The sequence below is a fragment of the Hemitrygon akajei genome, chromosome 2, assembly GCF_048418815.1.
Source record: "Hemitrygon akajei chromosome 2, sHemAka1.3, whole genome shotgun sequence".
Classification (NCBI taxonomy): Eukaryota; Metazoa; Chordata; class Chondrichthyes; order Myliobatiformes; family Dasyatidae; genus Hemitrygon; species Hemitrygon akajei.
In genome coordinates this window covers 86,051,838-86,071,530 of record NC_133125.1, presented here as the reverse complement: position 1 = coordinate 86,071,530, position 19,693 = coordinate 86,051,838, and the positions used below count along the sequence as shown (strand labels likewise).

Below are 19,693 nucleotides of genomic sequence, written 5' to 3'. Positions count from 1 at the left end.
AAAGAGAGCCAATAAATAGTGAGGTAGATTTTGTGGGTGAACACCGGTGAGGGAGTTTGTGGGTGAACACCAGTGAGGGAGAGTTTATGGGTGAACACCGGTGAGGAAGAGTTTATGGGCAAACACCGGTGAGGGAGAGTTTGTGGGTGAACACTAGTGAGGGAGAGTTTGTGGGTGAACACCGGTGAGGGAGAGTTTGTGTGTGAACACCGGTAAGGGAGAGTTTATGGGTGAACACCAGTGAGGGAGAGTTTGGGGGTGAACATCGGTGAGGGAGAGTTTATGGGTGAACACCGGTGAGGGAGAGTTTGTGGGTGAACACCGGTAAGGGAGAGTTTATGGGTGAACACTAGTGAGGGAGAGTTTGTGGGTGAACACCGGTGAGGGAGAGTTTATGTGTGAACACTAGTGAGGGAGAGTTTGTGGGTGAACACCAGTGAGGGAGAGTTTATGGGTGAACACCAGTGAGGGAGAGTTTATGGGTGAACACCGGTAAGGGAGAGTTTATGGGTGAACACCGGTGAGGGAGAGTTTGTGGGTGAACACCGGTGAGGGAGAGTTTATGGGTGAACACCAGTAAGGGAGAGTTTATGGGTGAACACCGGTGAGGGAGAGTTTGTGGGTGAACATCGGTGAGGGAGAGTTTATGGGTGAACACCGGTGAGGGAGAGTTTGTGGGTGAACACCGGTGAGGGAGAGTTTGTGGGTGAACACCGGTAAGGGAGAGTTTATGGGTGAACACCGGTGAGGGAGAGTTTATGGGTGAACACTAGTGAGGTAGTGGTCTTGGGGAAATTGGCTCATATTCCCAAAGTTAAAGGTGCAATCCTATAATTGAAATAACTTTGCAGCCTAACAACTTGATGAGACAGCAGACTTTTGATCAAGTAGACACTGTAATTGGAGTATGTGTCATGACAATCCAACTCATAATTAAGACACGGTTTTTTTTAGTGGTCCCTCATCACCTCATTTGTGCATCTAATTGATTGTTTCCAGATTGATATATTTATCCACCCTTGGCTGTACTTTGTGGAACAATTGATTTTAATAATGGAATGTTAATAAAATCCATTGTTTCATTGCAAGTCTGTCCTAACCCTAAAATATTTCATTTCCTGATATCATGTTTGCCACTCCTGCACTTTATACATACGGCTGGTTATCACTGTTTGCTTGCATTGATCTTCATTGTGTAGAACCACTGAAAGACTTTCCTATACTTCTTCAGGTGCTGGAAACCTACAGCAACACACAAAATGCTGGAGGAACTCAGCAGGTCAGGCAGCAGCTATGGAAAGAAATAAACTGTTTACTTTGCGATCCTTCATCAGGACTTTCCTACATCTTATACTAGTTCCTCCTTCCCCAACACCTGCACAGTCACACACAAACACAAGTACTCCCAAGTGCACACACATGTGCACACATTTGCATGTGCATACACACATGCATAAACACTTGTTCTTCAATTTTTTAATTCACTGTCTCTGGGCATCACGGTCAAGGCTGTTTACGATTCACTCTGAACGGAGTTCTACTACTTCAGAAAGTGATTAAGAATTCCTTTGTTGTGGATATGAAATCAGATTTGCTTCAGGCAAGATGGCAGATTTCCTTCTCTGTAGCATATATTTGTGACAATCCAATGGTTTTGTGGTTACCATTACTGGTTATAATATTTTATACCACCGGGCAGCACTTTCCAGGCATCCATTATTCTTTGTGTTTAAAAAATAACCTGCCCTGCACATCTCCTTTGAACTTTCCCCTCTCACCTTAATTCCCAGTCCTCTTGTACTAGACATTTTGATCCTTGGAAAGAGATACCGGTTCTCCACTTATACTTCTCATAATTTTATGAACTTGTATCAGGTTGAATTAGATCTAGAGACTTTACAACTCATTCTCAGCATTATTTATTACTACTATTACTTGTTTCTTTTTGTATTTGCACAATTTGTTAGTCTGTGTAGTGTTTCATTGATTCTATTGTACTTTGTTTTACTGTGAATGCTAAGAGTAAAATTAATCTCTGGGTTGTGTTTGATGACAGAAGTGCATTTTGATAATAAAGTTACTTTGAACTTTGAGGTTGCAAACTCAGTTTCTGCCATTCCAGAGAAAACAACCTATGCTTTCTCCCTTCATTATAAGAAGGATGTGGAGACTTTAGAGAGGGTGCAGAGGAGATTTATCAGGATGCTGTCTGGACAAGAGGGCATGTTTAATGAAGACAGGTTGAGTGAGCTAGGGCTTTGGATTGAAAGAAGATGAGAGGTGTACAAGATGGTGAGAGGCATAGATGGAGTGGATAGCCAGAGGCTTTTTCTGAGGGCAGAAATGGCTAATAAGAGGGGGGCTTAATTTAAAGGTGATTGTGGGAAAGTATAGGGGGGATGTTAGCTACGTTCTTTACACAGACAGTAGTGGGTGCGTGGAACACCCTGCCAGGGGTGGTGGTAGAGGCAGATACATAAGGAGAATTTAATATTTCTTAGATAGGCATGTGGATGATCGAAAAATTAAAGGATATTGGTTACATTGATCAACGAGTAGGTTAAAGTATGACACGCAATCATTGACTGAAGGGCCTGTACTGTTTGTCCACCCTTTCCTCATGGCATCTGCCCTTGAATTGTGATATTCTGATCAATCTCTTCTACACTCTCTCTAAAACATCCAGGTTTTACTTCAGTTGTTTACTTCTTCAACATTAATTGAATTATTTTTCTGTTGGTTCCTTGCCAGGATGCACTGACTGAGCATGCTATCAAGACTGTTTAAAACTCACACTTCTAATTAACTCAGGTCAACACACACAAAATACTGGAAGAATTCCACAGATCAGGCAAAATCTATGGAAATGAATAAACAGTTGACATTTTGGGCTGAGACTTTGCATCAGGGCTGGAAAGGAAGGGGGAAGATGCCAAAATAAAAAGGTGGGGGTAGGGAAACGAGGATGCAATCAGGTTAGAGGCTGCCTAGACGGAATATGATATATTGCTTCTCCGCATGAGAGTAATATCTTCAAGGCAGAAGAGGCTTATTCTGACATGAATGGTGATAGCAATTAAAATGGTTGGCCGCTGGGAAATTCTGCTTTTGTCAGATGGAGTGGAGGTGCTTGACAAAGCAGTCCCCCAGTTTACAGCAGGTCGCACTGATATAGAAGAGGCCACATTGGGAGCAGTGGGTACAATAGATGACCCCAACAAATTTGCAGGTGAAGTGTTGCGTCACCTAGAAGAACTGTTTGGGGCCTTGAATGGAGATGAGGGAAGAGGTGAATGGGAAAGTGTAGCATCCCTGTCACTTACAAGGATGCATGCCTGGAGGAAAAAGGGGCAAATGTACAAGGGAATCACAGAGGTAGCAATTCTCTCGGGAACTCAGAGAAACTTTGCATAATGCACAGTTCTGCTACTTCCCAAAAATAACCTATTTATGTTTATTAAATGACACTTAGTCATGGACAACTGTTATTGCCTCACACAGTGAAGTATCAATAGTCCAGACAAGATGTCATTCGCTCTCAGATGGTTACTTTGGGAAATTCTTTGTTCAAGGTAAGTTTTTATTTAATGTGAAAAACAATCTGCCATGCTGCTGTCATGAAATTTGACCTCCCAATCTAAAAAAAGAGGTGCAAACTGTAATCCTCAAGTCAGAAAATAGTGAGGCTCATTTAGTTCATCTTTGATGTGGCTTTGAACAAAGCTCCTGAATATGTGAAAGGGATTTACTCTCTGGCTGTCAATATCTCGCATATTCATGCAGGCACAGGGCAAAAACAAATGAACCTTGTCAACAGACAGATGGAGATTACTCATAATCTCTCGCAATGTTACAAGACATTTTGCCATCCATAACATCAACAGCTTTGGCAGACAGTACACTCTTCTGAGCCTAGTCTGGTCAGACATCTGTTGTACCTTGGCTTCTACAAGCCTGTCAAATCTGACAGCTCCATGCATCCATTGCTGCTGCTGGAAACACCTGGGTGTTCCTAAATATTAATCTAATTTTTGCACCATGTTTCTTACAAACGGTAACCAAAGACCAATGGACGACTAACCTCTGTAACACTGAATATGTGGCATATTGGCTTTAACACATCACTAAACACAACATGGAATTGTCTAATGTAGAACATAGAATAGGCACTTTGGCCCACGGTGCTGTGCTGAACGAGTTAACCTACAGGTTGAAAACCCCTTATCTGAAAACCCAAAACCACTGAAATACGATTGTTTATAAGCGCTGATATGGTGTCACTGCTGGAAAATTCCACGAGGTGGTAGGAAGTTTCTCAGGCAATACACATGTCTCTGCACATCATAGGCAGTCCTGAGAAATGATCTAACATATGTAATGAACAGGAGCTAATGAAAAACAGACAAACACTGCATAAAGAGAACCGTGTATTGAAAGAGTGGATTTGTCAGTGTCAGAGTGAATCCGTGCCACTTAACTGAATTATGATCATGAAATAAGCAAAGATCTATCACGATGAACTGAAAATTGAAGGTAATTGTGAATAGTCAGCAGGCTGGTGGGAGAAATTTAAGAAAAGGACTGCATTAAATTTTTAAGGATTTGTGGTGATAAAGCATCTGCTAAGTAGCAGAGAAACTTTTTCATGAGTTTGCCAAGATCGTTACTGAACACCAGAACAAGTCAACAATGCTATTGTTATACCTTACATAAAACATAAAAACAAATAAAATGCAAATACTGTACAGAGTCCTGTACTGTAGTGTTTTCATGGCATCGCAGGGGAGACTGAAAGCCTGCCATTGTTTGTTGTTGTTCAACAGCTGATTCACGTATTATCCCGGTGATGCTGAACTGCTTTTGTTACCCTGCACACTTTATGTTGTTATGATATTGATGCTATGCAATAATTTTTACATAATGTGATGAACAAGTAACAAGCAGACAAAGACTGCTTACCAGTAGCATATAAATTCACAGTCGGAAATGATGGCGATCCCAAGTTATTTCATTATATATTCCAAAATCCAAAACATTTTGGATAACAGATACCAAGCCATAGTAATTAAATGCTTACTTAGCTAATCCCCTTGGCCTACACAAGTTTCATATACTTCCATTCTCTGAATATTCATGTGCCTGCACCACTCTGTAAAAACTTACCCGATACATGTCCTTTGAAATTACCCCTTCTCACCTAAATCCATGCCCTCTAACATTGGACATTTTGACCCCAGTATAAAGATACTGACTGTCTACTCTGTACAATGTCTGTCATAATTTTATATACTCCTGACTTATCTCCTTCATGTCTTAGAGAAAATAACCCAAATTTGTCCAAACATTCCTCATAACACATGCCCTCTAGTCCAGGCAGCATGCTGATAAATTTCTTCTGCACCCTCTCCAAAGACTCCACATCTTTCCTATCATGAGGAGACCAGAAATGAATGCAATACTCCCAACGTGGTCTAACCAGGGTTTAATTTCGTTGCACTTTTGCCTTTGGAGGATTATGAGCCAGACACATGCAAACGGGACAGGCATTTGTTAGCATGGATGAGTCGAGATAAAAAGCCTGTTTCTGTGTTGTATTATTCTCTGACTAAGACTGAGGTGTTTCAGCAGGAATACTAAACAAATGATCTATGTTAGCCTCTTGCAGTTGCTATCATCGCAGAAGATAATCTTCACCCAGTACGATTCAGTCCATTTAATGTTGAGAAATGCCAGATAACAACCACATTCTGTAGTTGGTATCTGGCAACTTTTCACTTGTAGGGCTGAAGACTTGCATCCCTGAACTAGTATCCCTAGCAAGGTTGTTCTGAAGTTGAGAGAGTTCAAAGCTTCAAGTTTCCAAGAGTAAACATCACCAATAGCCTCCAAATCTTTCACTCCATGTACCTATCCAAGAGTTTTAAAAAAATATTTATTGTACCTGCCTCAAGCACTTTCTCTAGCAGTGTATTCCATCTACACAACATCAATTGTGTAAAGAAGCTACATGTCAGGACCCTTTTAAATCTTTCCTATTAAATATATTTTTTGGTTTCTTTTAACCATATGTATTCACCCTACCTATACCTCTCATGAATTTATACACTGCTCTAAGATCACCTGTTAGTCCACTATGTTGCAAGGCATAATATCTGAGCCCACCCAGCCTCCCTCTACAAGTTAACCCCTCCACTCCTGCAAACATTCTCGTAAATCTTCTTTGTACTCATCTAGCTTAATTATGTCCTTCCTATACAAGTTTAACAAAACTGTACACAATACTCTGTGTAGCCTCCACAGCATCTTGTGCAGTGACACATCATCCTGTGCAACTATAACTTGCTTGAACATAGAATGCAGTACAGGCCCTTCAGCCCTTAATGTTGAGCTGACCTTTAAACCTACTCCAAGATCAATCTAACCTTTCCCTCCCACATAGCCTTCCATTATTCTTTCATTAGGTGCCTATCAAAGAGTCTCTTAAATGACCCTAATGTATCTGCCCCTTCCACTACCCCTGGCAGGGCATTCCATGCGCTTAACACTCTATGTGTAAAAATACCTTCCTCTGACAGCTCCCCTTAGCTTTCTGCCAATCACTTTAAAAATATTCCTCCTCATATTAGCCATTTCTGCCCTGGTAAGACGTCTTCAACTCTCCATTTTATCTTTGCGTCTTAATATCTTGTACGCCTCTACCGTCATTTCTTATCTTCTTTTGCTCCAAAGAGAAAAGCCTGAGCTCACACAACATATTCTCATAAGACATGCTCTCTAATCCAGGCAACATCTTGGTCAATCTCCTCTACACCTTCTCTAAAGCTTCCACATCCTTCCCATATTGAGTCAACCAGAATTGGACATAATATAGCAAGTATGGTCTAACCAGAGTCCAATAAACTTTGCTAATCGTTCTTACTAAATCTATGCAGATAATTTAAGCTATTCCAAACAACTATTAGCTTCAATGGGAAGAGCTGGATCTGTCTATTAATAGACTTGTGTTGGCTAGAGCAATAATCAAGAGGAAACACTTCTTCCATTGAATCACTTGACTCCCACCCACCCAGTTACTGAAACAACTCTTATTGTATGTTAATTCTAATTCCAAATATTGAGATACATAGACTTTACAGGAACATCTGGTACCAACAAACGTTCTGTGGTCAAAGTCACTTAGATCACATTTCTTCCCCATTCTTTTGTTTGGTCTGAACATCAACTAAACATCTTCCCCACGTCTGCATGGCTTTATGCATTGAGTTGCTGCCACATGATTAGTCAATTAGATATTTGCAGTAATGAACAGGTGTACCTAATAAATTGGCCACTGGGTGTATTTCAATGTAGCCAATGATAATAGTACTGATGGGATTAAACAAAAAAAGGCATTATTGAGGGAATATATGGTATGGTATTCAAGATGCATAATTCATTTACCTCATTATTTTTATATTTGTTTTGATGAATCTGATTTTAAATGTGATTTACTCTAAACTGGAAGATGAAACAAGTCCAACCTGATCATGCAGTTTGCAAAATAGGCACATGTGCATTCATTGTGTCTTCTTCATTAGTTGCTTACAATTGCTCTTGCTGAGATGCAAGCGAGATGCAAGCAAGCTGCAAGTTCCAGAACATTTTTAACATTTGAAATTACTGGGAAATTTCAGCAGAAGGGGAACAAGCAGTGAGCATTTTGGGCTGAGGCCATTCATCAGGTCCCGATGAAAGGGCTTGGCCTGACAACTTGACAAGTCCTGATGAAGGGTCTCTGTCCCAAACATTGACGGTTTATTCCCCTCCGTAGATTTTGCCTGTGTTGCTCTGGATTTCCAACATTTGAAGAATCTCTTGAAATAAGAATTCACATTCTTATCGTTGTTATGTTCCCAGGTTCCAACATCATCAACCCTGGTTAACTTCATCTTTTAAACTAACACTTTTTCATTATATAGTAATGAAAATGTTTCACTTTGTTCAGTACAAACATATTTGAGATAACAGTTGATTAATTTCCTTCTAGATCTGAATAACTGCATTTTTACTTGGAAACTGGGTTGATAAGCTCACAACACACTTCTGCCTCTGCTTGTGATGAGAACTCTTAAACCTCTTCACCATTAGTTGGTCTAAAATTCACTTTTAGTTTGCAGGATATCTGGATTGACTTTCAGAGATGTTTAGATATGCATCTCCATGCAATTTTGTCAGCCTATTAAATTTTCAATTTCAAAAATCGTTAGGCTACCAGAATTAAACTAAACACATCAAATGTGTGAATTTTCATGGAAGGTATTGGCAGCTGACTGCATCATTCTAATGTAATGAGACCTTTATGCCGTAGGACGTAGGAGCAGCATTAAACCCATGGATTCTGCTTCACCATTTGATCATGTCTGATTATTTTTCCCTCTTAACTTCTCCTTTTCTCCTGTAGCTTTTGACATCTTTACAAAACAACTTTCACTTTAAATATGCCCAGAGTTGTGTTTCTGAGTCAAAGTTGAGGTTATTGTCATATGCACAGATATGTGTATGCAAGTATACAGGTGTACCTGTACCGCAGAGAGAATCCCCCCGATCTGTGACACTTACTGGGAATGTTGTAGACATTGGGATCTACAATGACAATGGGAAGCATTATCGCAGATCCCTACCACCAATTCCACAATCTCATTAACCCACTATTGTCAGCAAGGAGATACAGAAACATCAGGACTATGACTGCCAGACAGGGTAACAGCATCCCTCAGTTTGTGAGACTAATGAATACCCTGCCACCACCGAGGTCTCGTTACTAGGACTGCAAGCTGTTTACTGGTTACTGTTTGCTGTTTTCTTGTGCAGCACATGACAGGCATTTTGAAATATGTTTTATTACAGGAATAGTTTGGTTTATGTGCTGAGTGTGATATACTTGCTGTGGGTGTACCTGGTCCAGAGGAACACTATTTTGTTTGGTTGTATATATGTACAGTCAGATGACAATAAACATGAACTTGTGCCTGAACTTGAGGGTGCAATGACAAACTTGCAGCAGCATCTCAAGCACTTAGCTGCTCAGATGAGTGGCATTCACATAAATATCACTTAAATTATATACAAATTCAGAAGAAAATAAAACACAGTATGAATACCAAAGGACTACAGTAAGTCCAAGGTAATTCAAAGTGATCATAGTGTTACTGTACAAAGGTGGTGACTAAAGGTATACCAGTTTAAGAAATAAATGCTTGAAGGGAAGTAGCTGCTCTTGAACCTGTGATGTGCATCTTTGGGCTTCTGAACCTCCTGCCCAAAGGTAGCGGGAGGTTGTTTTTAAATTTTTTATAAAGATGCAGTGAAGAATTTGTCTTGCATACTGTTCATACAGCTCAATTCATTACAATACTGCATTGAAATAGTATGTAATGATCTGGTAAATATTTTTACTGCTATGCTGTGGTGTTTCATTTTAGCAGTTCTGTAAGAGCAACCTGTTCTGTTTTCAGCATGTCTGGGTTTGAGCTAAAGATAAGGGGTTGTGATGTTCATGCTTAGGAATGTGGTGTCATCCAATCAGGATGGTGGAATTGGTAAAAGGTTCTAGAGGATGCTGGGCAGAGAGGTTTTTGTTACTGGTGTGGGTTGAAGTCTTTTTGGTGGGAGCTGGGAGAGAACAGAAGATAAGCTGGCTGAAGATGCTGTCCCTGTTGCACATGGTGCTTTGTGCAGATGAATGCTTCAGGGAGGAAGCCCGTTTGTTCGAGATGGATCTCGCGTGACATTCGGAAGGTAGTGTGTGCTTTTACGCAGACCGAGGGCCCAGAACATGAGTTAAAGACAACTCCAAGATGAGCTCCAACTTGTGTGTACATTTGGACTGTAATAGACCCTTTTTGGTTTTATTTTATTTTTCCTACTATCTGTTCGATAAAGCTGACATTTGTAAATATACTTTCTTTATAATTCTATGCAGTCTGTTATTTCTTACCAATGGCTAATTGCAGGGCGCAGTATTTACATTGTATTCAGATCAGACATCCCAACTTCCTGGTTTTGGCAGGACCCAAGTCATACTGACCCTGGATGTAGGGTCTGAGAAAGGTGGTTTTCTCACTGCTGAGTCCAGTGGCTGTTAGCGAGGGGCTAATGAGTTGTGTTTCTAGAAATGCCTGTTAAAAAGGGTTTTCAAGACAAGCTAAAACAATAACAGAATGCACACAAATTGCAATGCAATTAGAGATCAAGGGTCAAGACCACTTGATTAGTGCACTGCAGACCTAGGTTTCAGCAGGAAGTGGATCTTCCAGTTCATCATGTCTCCTAGTTTGGGAACTCTCAGATTGTCCTCTTTGGTACACAGTCCTCAACACACTTGCCTATAAAGTCTGGGATGGTACTTACATACTCATTTAGACAGACAGTAAAGTCTGTGACACCAGTGACATACTCATCTAGACAGATAGCTGAATCTTCAAACATGGAACATGAACATGAACATAAATATATGAACATGAACAAACTTCATGTTCAATCCAAAATGTGATTGAATCAGTTGGTTAGCTTTAGATAGGGAACTGAAAACAGGTAAAATGCAAGATATAACTGAAAAAATAAATAAATAGTGCAGAGAAGGTAATAATGAGGAAGTGTTGATAGATTTATAGAATACTTTGCAAACTGATGGTGAAGGGGAAGAAGTTTCTGAACCACTGAGTGTGAGTCTGCAGGCCCCTGTACCTCCTTCCTGATGGCAGGAACAAGAGGAGAACATGTCCCGGATGGTGAGGGTCCTCAATTATGGATGCCACATTCTTGAGGCACTGCCTCTTGAAGATATCCTCAATGATGGAAAAGACCGTGCCTATGATGGAACTGGCGAAGTCTAAAACCTTCAGCTTCTTATGATCCTGTGCACTGGAATCGCCACACCAGGCTAAGATGCAATCAGAATGCTCTCCATAAATTTGCAAGAGTTTTTGGTGGCATACCAAATGTATATTTTATGAATTACAGGGTCTGTTTTACATTTGATTTTAATTCTCTCTGATCATATTGTAAACCTTTACCTACCCTCTCCTCAGTCCCTTTGAACTTCAAACCTTACACTGTCCAGTTGTGAATGATTCAGTACTTGATCCTTGGGTCAACTGTCTAGATTGCAATCACACCATAAGACATTGAAATCTCCATTAAGCCTTCTCAGATTGACATGCTCTTTTTCTTTGTCTTCCCAGGGAAACGTTACATTTTCCTGCACGGAGCCACATATTGTTCCGGTCACATTCATGACAGCCAGTAGTTATTTGCTGTTGCCGGGAATGCCGCAAAAGGAAGAAATATCAATAAGCTTTCAGTTCCGCACCTGGAACAAGGATGGGTTGCTGCTCTACAACAAGCTACATGAAACATCAGGAGTTGTGCAGACTCACCTCAGTGATGGGAAACTGAAAGTAACTGTTCAAAAATCAGGGAGCCAGGCTGACATCACAACAGGTAATTACAACTGTTCGTTTTCTCTGCTTGTTATGACACAACATGATCGATAAACTGGGTAAGAACCTCTTGCTTTAATCTTTCATCATTTGAGACAGCACTCAGGAAGCATCAAAGCCACTCAATGTGCAAAATGTGTTATTTTGTACACACTGTAATTAAGTTCATCATTTTCCTGAAGAATCAATGATTGAATGTTCTCGGTGTAATGCTCCATGCTGTGAGATCATGCCAAGACATCTTACGTTTTTTAGAACAAGAAAGTCTGAAATATTTGTGTGTGTGTTTTTTTATCTCTACTTCTTCAAAGAAAATTGCTCTACACTGTTTCATAATTAATAATTACACTGAAGCATATCTGCCACTGTAATACCTGTTATCATTGATTTAATTTATTAGCAATCATATTAAATTTAATATTATGGCTACAAAGTACAGACGTATGAAGGTAATAATGCTTCTGATTCTGCATGCAATGTATGAATGGCAGTGCTCTGAACTCTGCCTTTCCAAATGGATTTCATTGGCTTAGTATGCCAAATAGCTTATTCCTGTTTCTACGTCTTGGTAAGTGGTAGTTGGTTTATAATAGTCACATGTTCTGTGATACAGTGACATCTTCGTTTTGCATGTCATCCAGATATGACATTCTGTGTGTAAATACATCAAGATATACTTCAAAGGGGAAAAGAAAGTAACAGAATGCAGAACATACACTCAGTGGCCACTTAATTCAGTACAGGAGGTACAAATTCAAGTGGCCACTGAATGTATACTTATGGCCTTCTTCTGCTGTAGTACATCCACTTCAGGGTTCAACGTGCTGTGCATTCAGAGATGCTCTGCTGCACATCACTGCTGTAACACATGGTTACTTGAGTTTATGTCAGCTTGAGCCAATCTGGCCATTCTCTTTTTACCTCCCTCATTAACAAGGTGTTTTGTCCACAGAAGTGCTGCTCACTGGATTTTTTTTTTATTGTTTCTTGCACCATTCTCTATAAACTCCAGAGACTAGTGTACGAAAATCCCAGGAGATCAGCAGTTTCTAAGGTACTCAAACCACCCCATCTGGCACCAATGATCACTCCTTGGTCAAAGTTACATTTCTTCCCCATTCTGATATTTAATCTGAACAACAAATGAACCGCTTGACCATGTCTGTATGCTTTTATACATTGAGTTGCTACCACATGATTGGCTAATTAGATATTTGCATTAACTAGCAAATATACAGGTGTATCAAAAAAGTGGCCACTGAGTAGTTACATAGAAAGTGCAACACAGGTGAACAATAAGGTGCAAAGGTCAAAGACCAGGTAGACTGAGAGATCAAGAGTTCATTTTTATAAGGCAATAAAATAAGACAATAAGATATAGCAGTCCAATTAAGTCACTTGGCCCATCGAGACTACACTGTTTCCTTTAGTAAACAAATGATTCTCCCTTCTCCCTATAACCCTGAAACACCTTGCAATCAGCAGCTTGAAAATTGCTTCCTTAATTGCACCCAATGACCTGGCCACCATAGTCTTCCATAGCAAAACATTTCCATAGGTTTACCACCTCAAGAAATTGCTCCTCATCTCAGTTCTAAGTGGATGTCCCATTATTCTGAGGCTGTGCTCTCGAATCCTGGCCTTTCCTACTAACAGATATATCCTCTCCATGTACACAATAACTGGGCTTTTATCGAGGATTGTTGGCCTGTAAACATCATCACTACACTGGTTCCTTGCCTTTTCACACTAGCTATCACCCGAAGGATGCAGAGGAGCACTGGCTGATGTTTGCTTTTTTCTCACTGTCCTTTCCTCATTCTCTGAATTTAAGGAAAATGCAGGACTGTGAACTAGGCCAAGACTAACATCATTAGCTAGACCGGGATCATCCGCTCTCAGCTGTTTTGTTTGTGTACACCTCTTGTGGGATAACTTACTTCTCTGTCGGAGGAATCTACTTTAGGATTTCAGAATAATAATAGCATTGAAGAAAATTGGTAGAATCAAATACATTCACTTTGTTTAAATAACATTTAGAAAAGCAATTAAACAGGCAAGTTTAAGTTGATTCAGACCTTATGAAGGCAAATGGGATTAATCAGGGGAGACCTGGTTGACCTTTATGAAGGGCATAAATAGGGCGAGCAGTCAGAAAAGGTTAGAGAAATGTCTACTATTGGTATTTGTTTATTATTATCACACGTATCAAGATTAAGTGAAATCTTTGTCTTGCATACAGTTTGCACAGCTTATATATTTGACTTCATCAAAGCCTCTGTGGATGAGTGTGTGCCTTCAAGAACATACTGGACACACCTAAACCAAAAGCCATGAATAAACCAGGAGATTCATAGTTTGCTGACGGCATTCATGATCCAATGATCCAGAACTATTTAAGAAGTCCAGGTACAAACAATAGAAAGCTATTTTAAGGGTGGAGATACAATTTTGATCGAGGTTAGAGATGGCATTGGATGTATGTCAGCTCTGGCAGAGTTTGCAGTCCATTATTTCCTACAAAAAAAAAACAAACATCACGAATATCTGTGATTCATCACTCCCAGTTGACTCAACACCTTTTATGCATACACTGAAAGGGAGAATAAAAGCATATCTATGTAAATCCCTGAAGGATCCTGTGACCCTGTGATACCTGTCTCAGAGGCCAACGTCAGAACATCTTTCAAGAGAGTGGACCCTTGCAAGGCATCAGGCCCTGATGGTGTACTTGGTAGAGCCATGAAAACCTGTGCCAACCAACTCGTGGGTGTGTTCAAGAACATTTTCAATGGTGCAGTCAGAAGTTCCCACCTGTTTCAAAAGGGCGACGCTAGTGCCCAAGAAGAGCAGAGTCTCAATGACTCTCACCCAGTGGCACTCACATCTACTGTGATAAAATGCTGTGAGAGATTGGTCATGGCTAGAATCAACTTCAGCTAAGTAAGGAGCTGGACCTGCTGCAATTAACCCATTGCCACAATAAATCTACAGCAGATGCAATCTCACTTGCTCTCCACTCTGCTTTGGATCACCGGGATAATAGTAATAGTAATAACTATGTCATGCAGATGTTTATTGACTACATAATAGCATTCAACACAATCATACCCTCAGTTCTAATCAAAAAGCTCAAAAACCTGGGTTTCTGTTCCCCTCACTGCCCCTGGTACCACCTCCAAGTAGATTTCATCATTGGGCTGCTCCTGTCTAATGGAAACAGCACTAGTTTGATCATCGTGGATTGATTTTCCAAGGCTGCCTGTTTCATTGCCCTCCCAAGCTCCCATCGGCTCGTGAGACTGCCACTCTCATGGTTCAACATGTGTTCAGGCTCCATGGCTTCTCTCAAGACATGATGTCTCATCATGGACCACTGTTCACTTCCTGTTTTTGGAAGGATTGCTGTTCTCTTGTAGGAGTCACAGCTAGCTTCTCATCTGGTTTCCACCCCCAATTCAATGGCCGGACTGAAGAGAGTGGACCAGGAGTTGGAGACAACCCTGCACTGCCTTGCCTCTTCCAACCCCACATCCTGGAGCTCCCAATGGGTTTGGGGAGAGATCACCCACAATAACTTCCAGTCACCCTCCATTGATACATCTCCCTTTGAAGCCAGAAGGAATTCCAGCCCATGTTCTTCCCAGACCAGGAGACTGATGTAGATTGATGGTAGGTTGCTGCTGAACCGCTGATCCAGCACTACAAGTGCATTTGGAGACAAGCCAGGGCTTCTCCGCTGCGTGCCCAGAAACAACATTCCTGGCAGGCTGATCAGCTGTGCCACAGCTAAGGCCACTTAATCGAGTAAAAGAGGGCTGGTTGGTTCCCTGAAAGTCACAAGCCACAAATTGGCTCTGTGCTATGTGGGACCGTTCGTTGTGGAAAAGGCTGTCAACAAGGTCTCATATAGATTGCATCTGCCAGCATCACTGAAGATCCACCCAGTATTCCTTGTTTCCCAGCTCAAGCCAGTTACTACCTTTCCCCTGGCCCCAGTCACCCCACCTCCCCCTCCTCCCTGCTTGGTAGATGGTTCCCTGGTGTATGCCGTGTAGCGCCTCCTGGCATCTTGCTGGGCACGTGGTAAGGTCCAGTATCTTGTGGACTCGGAAGGGTATGGTCCAGAAGAACATACTTGGATCCCAATGAAGGACATCTTAGTCAAGTCGCTCATCTGGGACTTCCAGCGAACACAGGTCTGTGGTGCCTCAGGGGCTGCACCTAGGGAGGGCAGCCCTGTCACAACCACGGATTCGGCAGCACAGCAGATACGGCAATTGCACTCATGAATATGCACATGTCAACTAATTATTATTTCATTGTGATGGTATTTAACTCCATTCTTTTTGTCGTAGTGCTTGTCGAGATTTGAGTAGAGCACAGCAACATTTTGCTGCCTGCTTGCATTTGGCCTTGTCTGAGAAACTGGACGGTCAAGTCAATTGACATTGAAGACTAGCGATATTCATTTTATATTTAGTTATTCCTTCCAGCCACAGTGTTGGCTTTGTTTTCAATTTGAGAGTTTTCGTTAACAGCCCTTGTTTGGCATAACTTTCTTTTCCCTCTAACTCTGTTCACGTTAAAGTATGTGAACTATCGACCCACTTCAGTTTCTCTCTCTCTCTCTCCATATTTGGGCCATTTCCAAATGTATTGACATTCCCCTCACTGAAAATCAACACTGGAACACCTCAAGTGTGCTTAACCCATTGCTCTACTCTCTTTACACCCATGGCTGGGTGGCGAGGCACAAATTAATGGTCAAGAGATCAGAAGTGGAAAGTGTGAGCAGTTTCAAGCTCCTGGTTGTCAGCTTCTCTGAGGATCTACCCTGGACCCAATACATTGAGGCAATTACAAAGAAGGAGTGATCGTGAGCAGTATCAACACCTCCAGTACAGACACTGCGCGTTGGCACCTCCGGCATTCCAGTGGAGTGAACCAACTCTGATACCTCTCTCCTGGATGGCTGCAAACCAACTCTGATACCTCTCTCCTGGATGTCTGCAAACCAACTCTGATACCTCTCTCCTGGATGTCTGCAAACCAACTCTGATACCTCTCTCCTGGATGTCTGCAAGCCAACTCTGATACCTCTCTCCTGGATGTCTGCAAGCCAACTCTGATACCTCTCTCCTGGATGGCTGCAAACCAACTCTGATACCTCTCTCCTGGATGTCTGCAAGCCAACTCTGATACCTCTCTCCTGGATGTCTGCAAGCCAACTCTGATACCTCTCTCCTGGATGTCTGCAAGCCAACTCTGATACCTCTCTCCTGGATGGCTGCAAACCAACTCTGATACCTCTCTCCTGGATGTCTGCAAGCCAACTCTGATACCTCTCTCCTGGATGGCTGCAAACCAACTCTGATACCTCTCTCCTGGATGTCTGCAAACCAACTCTGATACCTCTCTCCTGGATGTCTGCAAACCAACTCTGATACCTCTCTCCTGGATGTCTGCAAACCAACTCTGATACCTCTCTCTTGGATGACTGCAAACAGTGTCTTGAGGTCTAGTCCTCGCTACCACTGAGGTCACACAGCAACCCCGCCATCCACCCCTCCCCATCTTTCGCTAATAAACCAGCCAACCAGACTTGCATTATTTCACACTAGCAACGGAGTCCAACAGGTTCTTGTGATCACAAGATAAGTAAATAAGACAATCACTCACTGTTCAAGCGCACAGCTCATTCGTTGTCTCTGACGCCTGTCACAGGCTGCAGCACAGTCCACATCAAGTCCAGTTCCTTCAGTTTCTCTGCCAACGAGCAACTCGCTGATGTTGTAGACCTGCAGTACTTTACATTCTTATTGTCCAGCAGGGTCTTGCAATCATAAAATGAATTACATTATTATGTATTTTGATTGCAATATACTGCTGCTGCAAAGTAACAAACAAGAATTTCATAACATTTGCTAATGATATTAAACCTGATTCTGATTAATTCATTATATAATATATTGAACTAGAATAAGGTAAAATAATAACAATGCAGAATAAAGTGTAAAAGCTAGTAAAAGAGTGTAGGTCAGGTAAACGATAAAGTGCAAGATCATAACGAGTTGGACAGTGAGGCCAAGACTCCACCACATTGCACAATATGTCCACTAAAGAGATTGACAACAGTGAGATAGAAGCTGTCATTAAGCCTGCTCAGGCCTCTGCACCTTTCAACCAATGGGATAGGGAGGAAAAGAGAATGTCCTGGGTGGTTGGGGTTCTTGACTATGCAGATTGCTTTACTGAGGCAGTGAGAAGTATACACAGAATGAAGAAAGCTGAGCTGTGTCTACAACTCTCTTATGGTCACATGTCACACCGAACCACTATGCATCCAGATAGAAGTCACGTACTTAAGGTGAGTAACGGAATGTTTAATGGAAATGAGTGGCAGCTGTCTGTAAAGGGCTGCCAGGGGTGGTGCTGGAAGCAGATATGACTTATGGAGCTGTGAGATACATGAATGTACTGAAATGGAGGGATAGGGATCACATTCAGGCAGAAAAGAATTAAGTTTGTTTTGCCATTGTGTTCAGTGCAGACATTTGGGTTTCTGTGCCTTATTGTTCTGTCTTTCAGATGGACAAAGATGTTGGCATGGATGTGGTGTAATGCAGGGCTCATTTCTGTGCTCTACAAACCCCTGACTCTCGCTTTATGTGGTTTGCCAGCTGGAGCTGGTGAAAAGATTATTAATGCCTTGCTAATACAGTTTGACTATCTGACACTTTGGAAAAAATCTCATAACCATCTGCATGTGTGCTCCATGCACCACTGAGACTACTCACCTACCTCAGACCATCATCCCTTCTGGTGCCGACAGCTGCTTACCAGAGTCCTCCATCCTGGGCAAGTCTTTCACTTCTAGGTGAAGATCCTACCTCTCCCATGGATGAGGTTTTTGGAGCTTCTGTTGGCATTTCTGTAACTCTGGGCTTTTACAGTACAGCGTTGCTAGCCCCATGCCCAACTTGCCTTTATTTTGCACCCAGGCTTGGGACCATCCATGGCAGAGTTACCATTGAGATTGAGACTTCATCATTAAACATATCAAAGCAATTGAACACCTCATTGAATGGATGCCAGATTAATACCATGACAACCATTACTTCAAAGCCTATGGGATCCTTAGGATAATTTGCACCTCTCAGTAAAATGAGAGTCCTTGTTACCAGCTATGAGAAGATAGGTTTGAAAATCCTCCAATAAAATGCAAAAAAAAAATTTCCTGCTACACAATTAACACCTCGTGAAATTGTTGTGTTCTCTAAAGTCTTTTCAGTTTATGTTCATCAGCATTTTGAACAAAAACAAACATAAAAACACAACACAATATCAATTAGCACAACCTTATTAAAATACAAAACTCGCTTAACGAGGAATGAAAGGTGCTTACTCACAATTATCTCCAGATCTGGCCCAGAAAACAGGGTTGAAACCATATGTTTCGTGAGTCTTTGGAGTAAATATTGCCAAGGATTACCTTGAGAAATTAATTCAGGGAGTCTGAAGTTCTGCTGCAGCAGTGTGGTGGAGGAAGCTGTTGATTATTAAACGCGTTTTGAAAATAGAGCTGCACCCTATCCACCAGAGAATGATCTCCTTTGCAACTCAAAGATCAGAATTCAAATTTCAAAGTAAGTTTATTATCAAAGTACTTATGTATATCACCATATACTACCTTGGGACCTCTCTCCTTTGTTCAACTGCAACACTGACACCTCCGATCTGCCCTTATCCTTCTCAAATTGCAGATAAAAACTTATCATATTATGGTCACTACCTCCTAATGGCTCCTTTACTTCAAGATCGCTTATCAAATCCTGTTCATTGGTTGTGGATCAGTTCAGTATTGGGGTAAGTGAAGTTATCCACTCTGGTTCAAAAGCCTGAGGGGTAATAACCTGGTGGTGTGGGTCCAAAGGCACTTGTACTTCTTTCCTGGTGGTAGAAATGAGAAGAAAGCATGGCCTGAATGGTGGGGGTCCTCGATGATAGATGCTGCTTTCCAGCGACAGCGCTTGTTGTAGATGTGATCAATGGTGGGGAGAGCACTGTGATGGACTGGGCTGTATCCACTACATTTTTGTAGGCTTTTCCATTCAAGGTCATTGCTTTTACCATTACAGGCCGAGATGTAGCCAGCCAGTATACCCCATTGCACATCTACGGAAGTTTGTCAAAGTTTTAAATGATATGCT

At 41.5% G+C, this 19,693-nt stretch overlaps 1 protein-coding gene across 3 annotated transcripts in view; it reads left to right on the top strand.

Annotated features, from left to right (window-relative positions):
- The window catches only part of LOC140714318 (contactin-associated protein-like 5), a 1,338,796-nt gene that overhangs the window by 671,504 nt on the left and 647,599 nt on the right, over positions 1-19,693 (top strand). For all 3 annotated transcript variants that reach the window (XM_073025479.1, XM_073025472.1, XM_073025488.1), the window contains exon 8: positions 11,223-11,481. In XM_073025479.1, the coding sequence (XP_072881580.1) occupies positions 11,223-11,481 (259 nt within the window). The remainder of the gene's footprint in view (positions 1-11,222; positions 11,482-19,693) is intronic.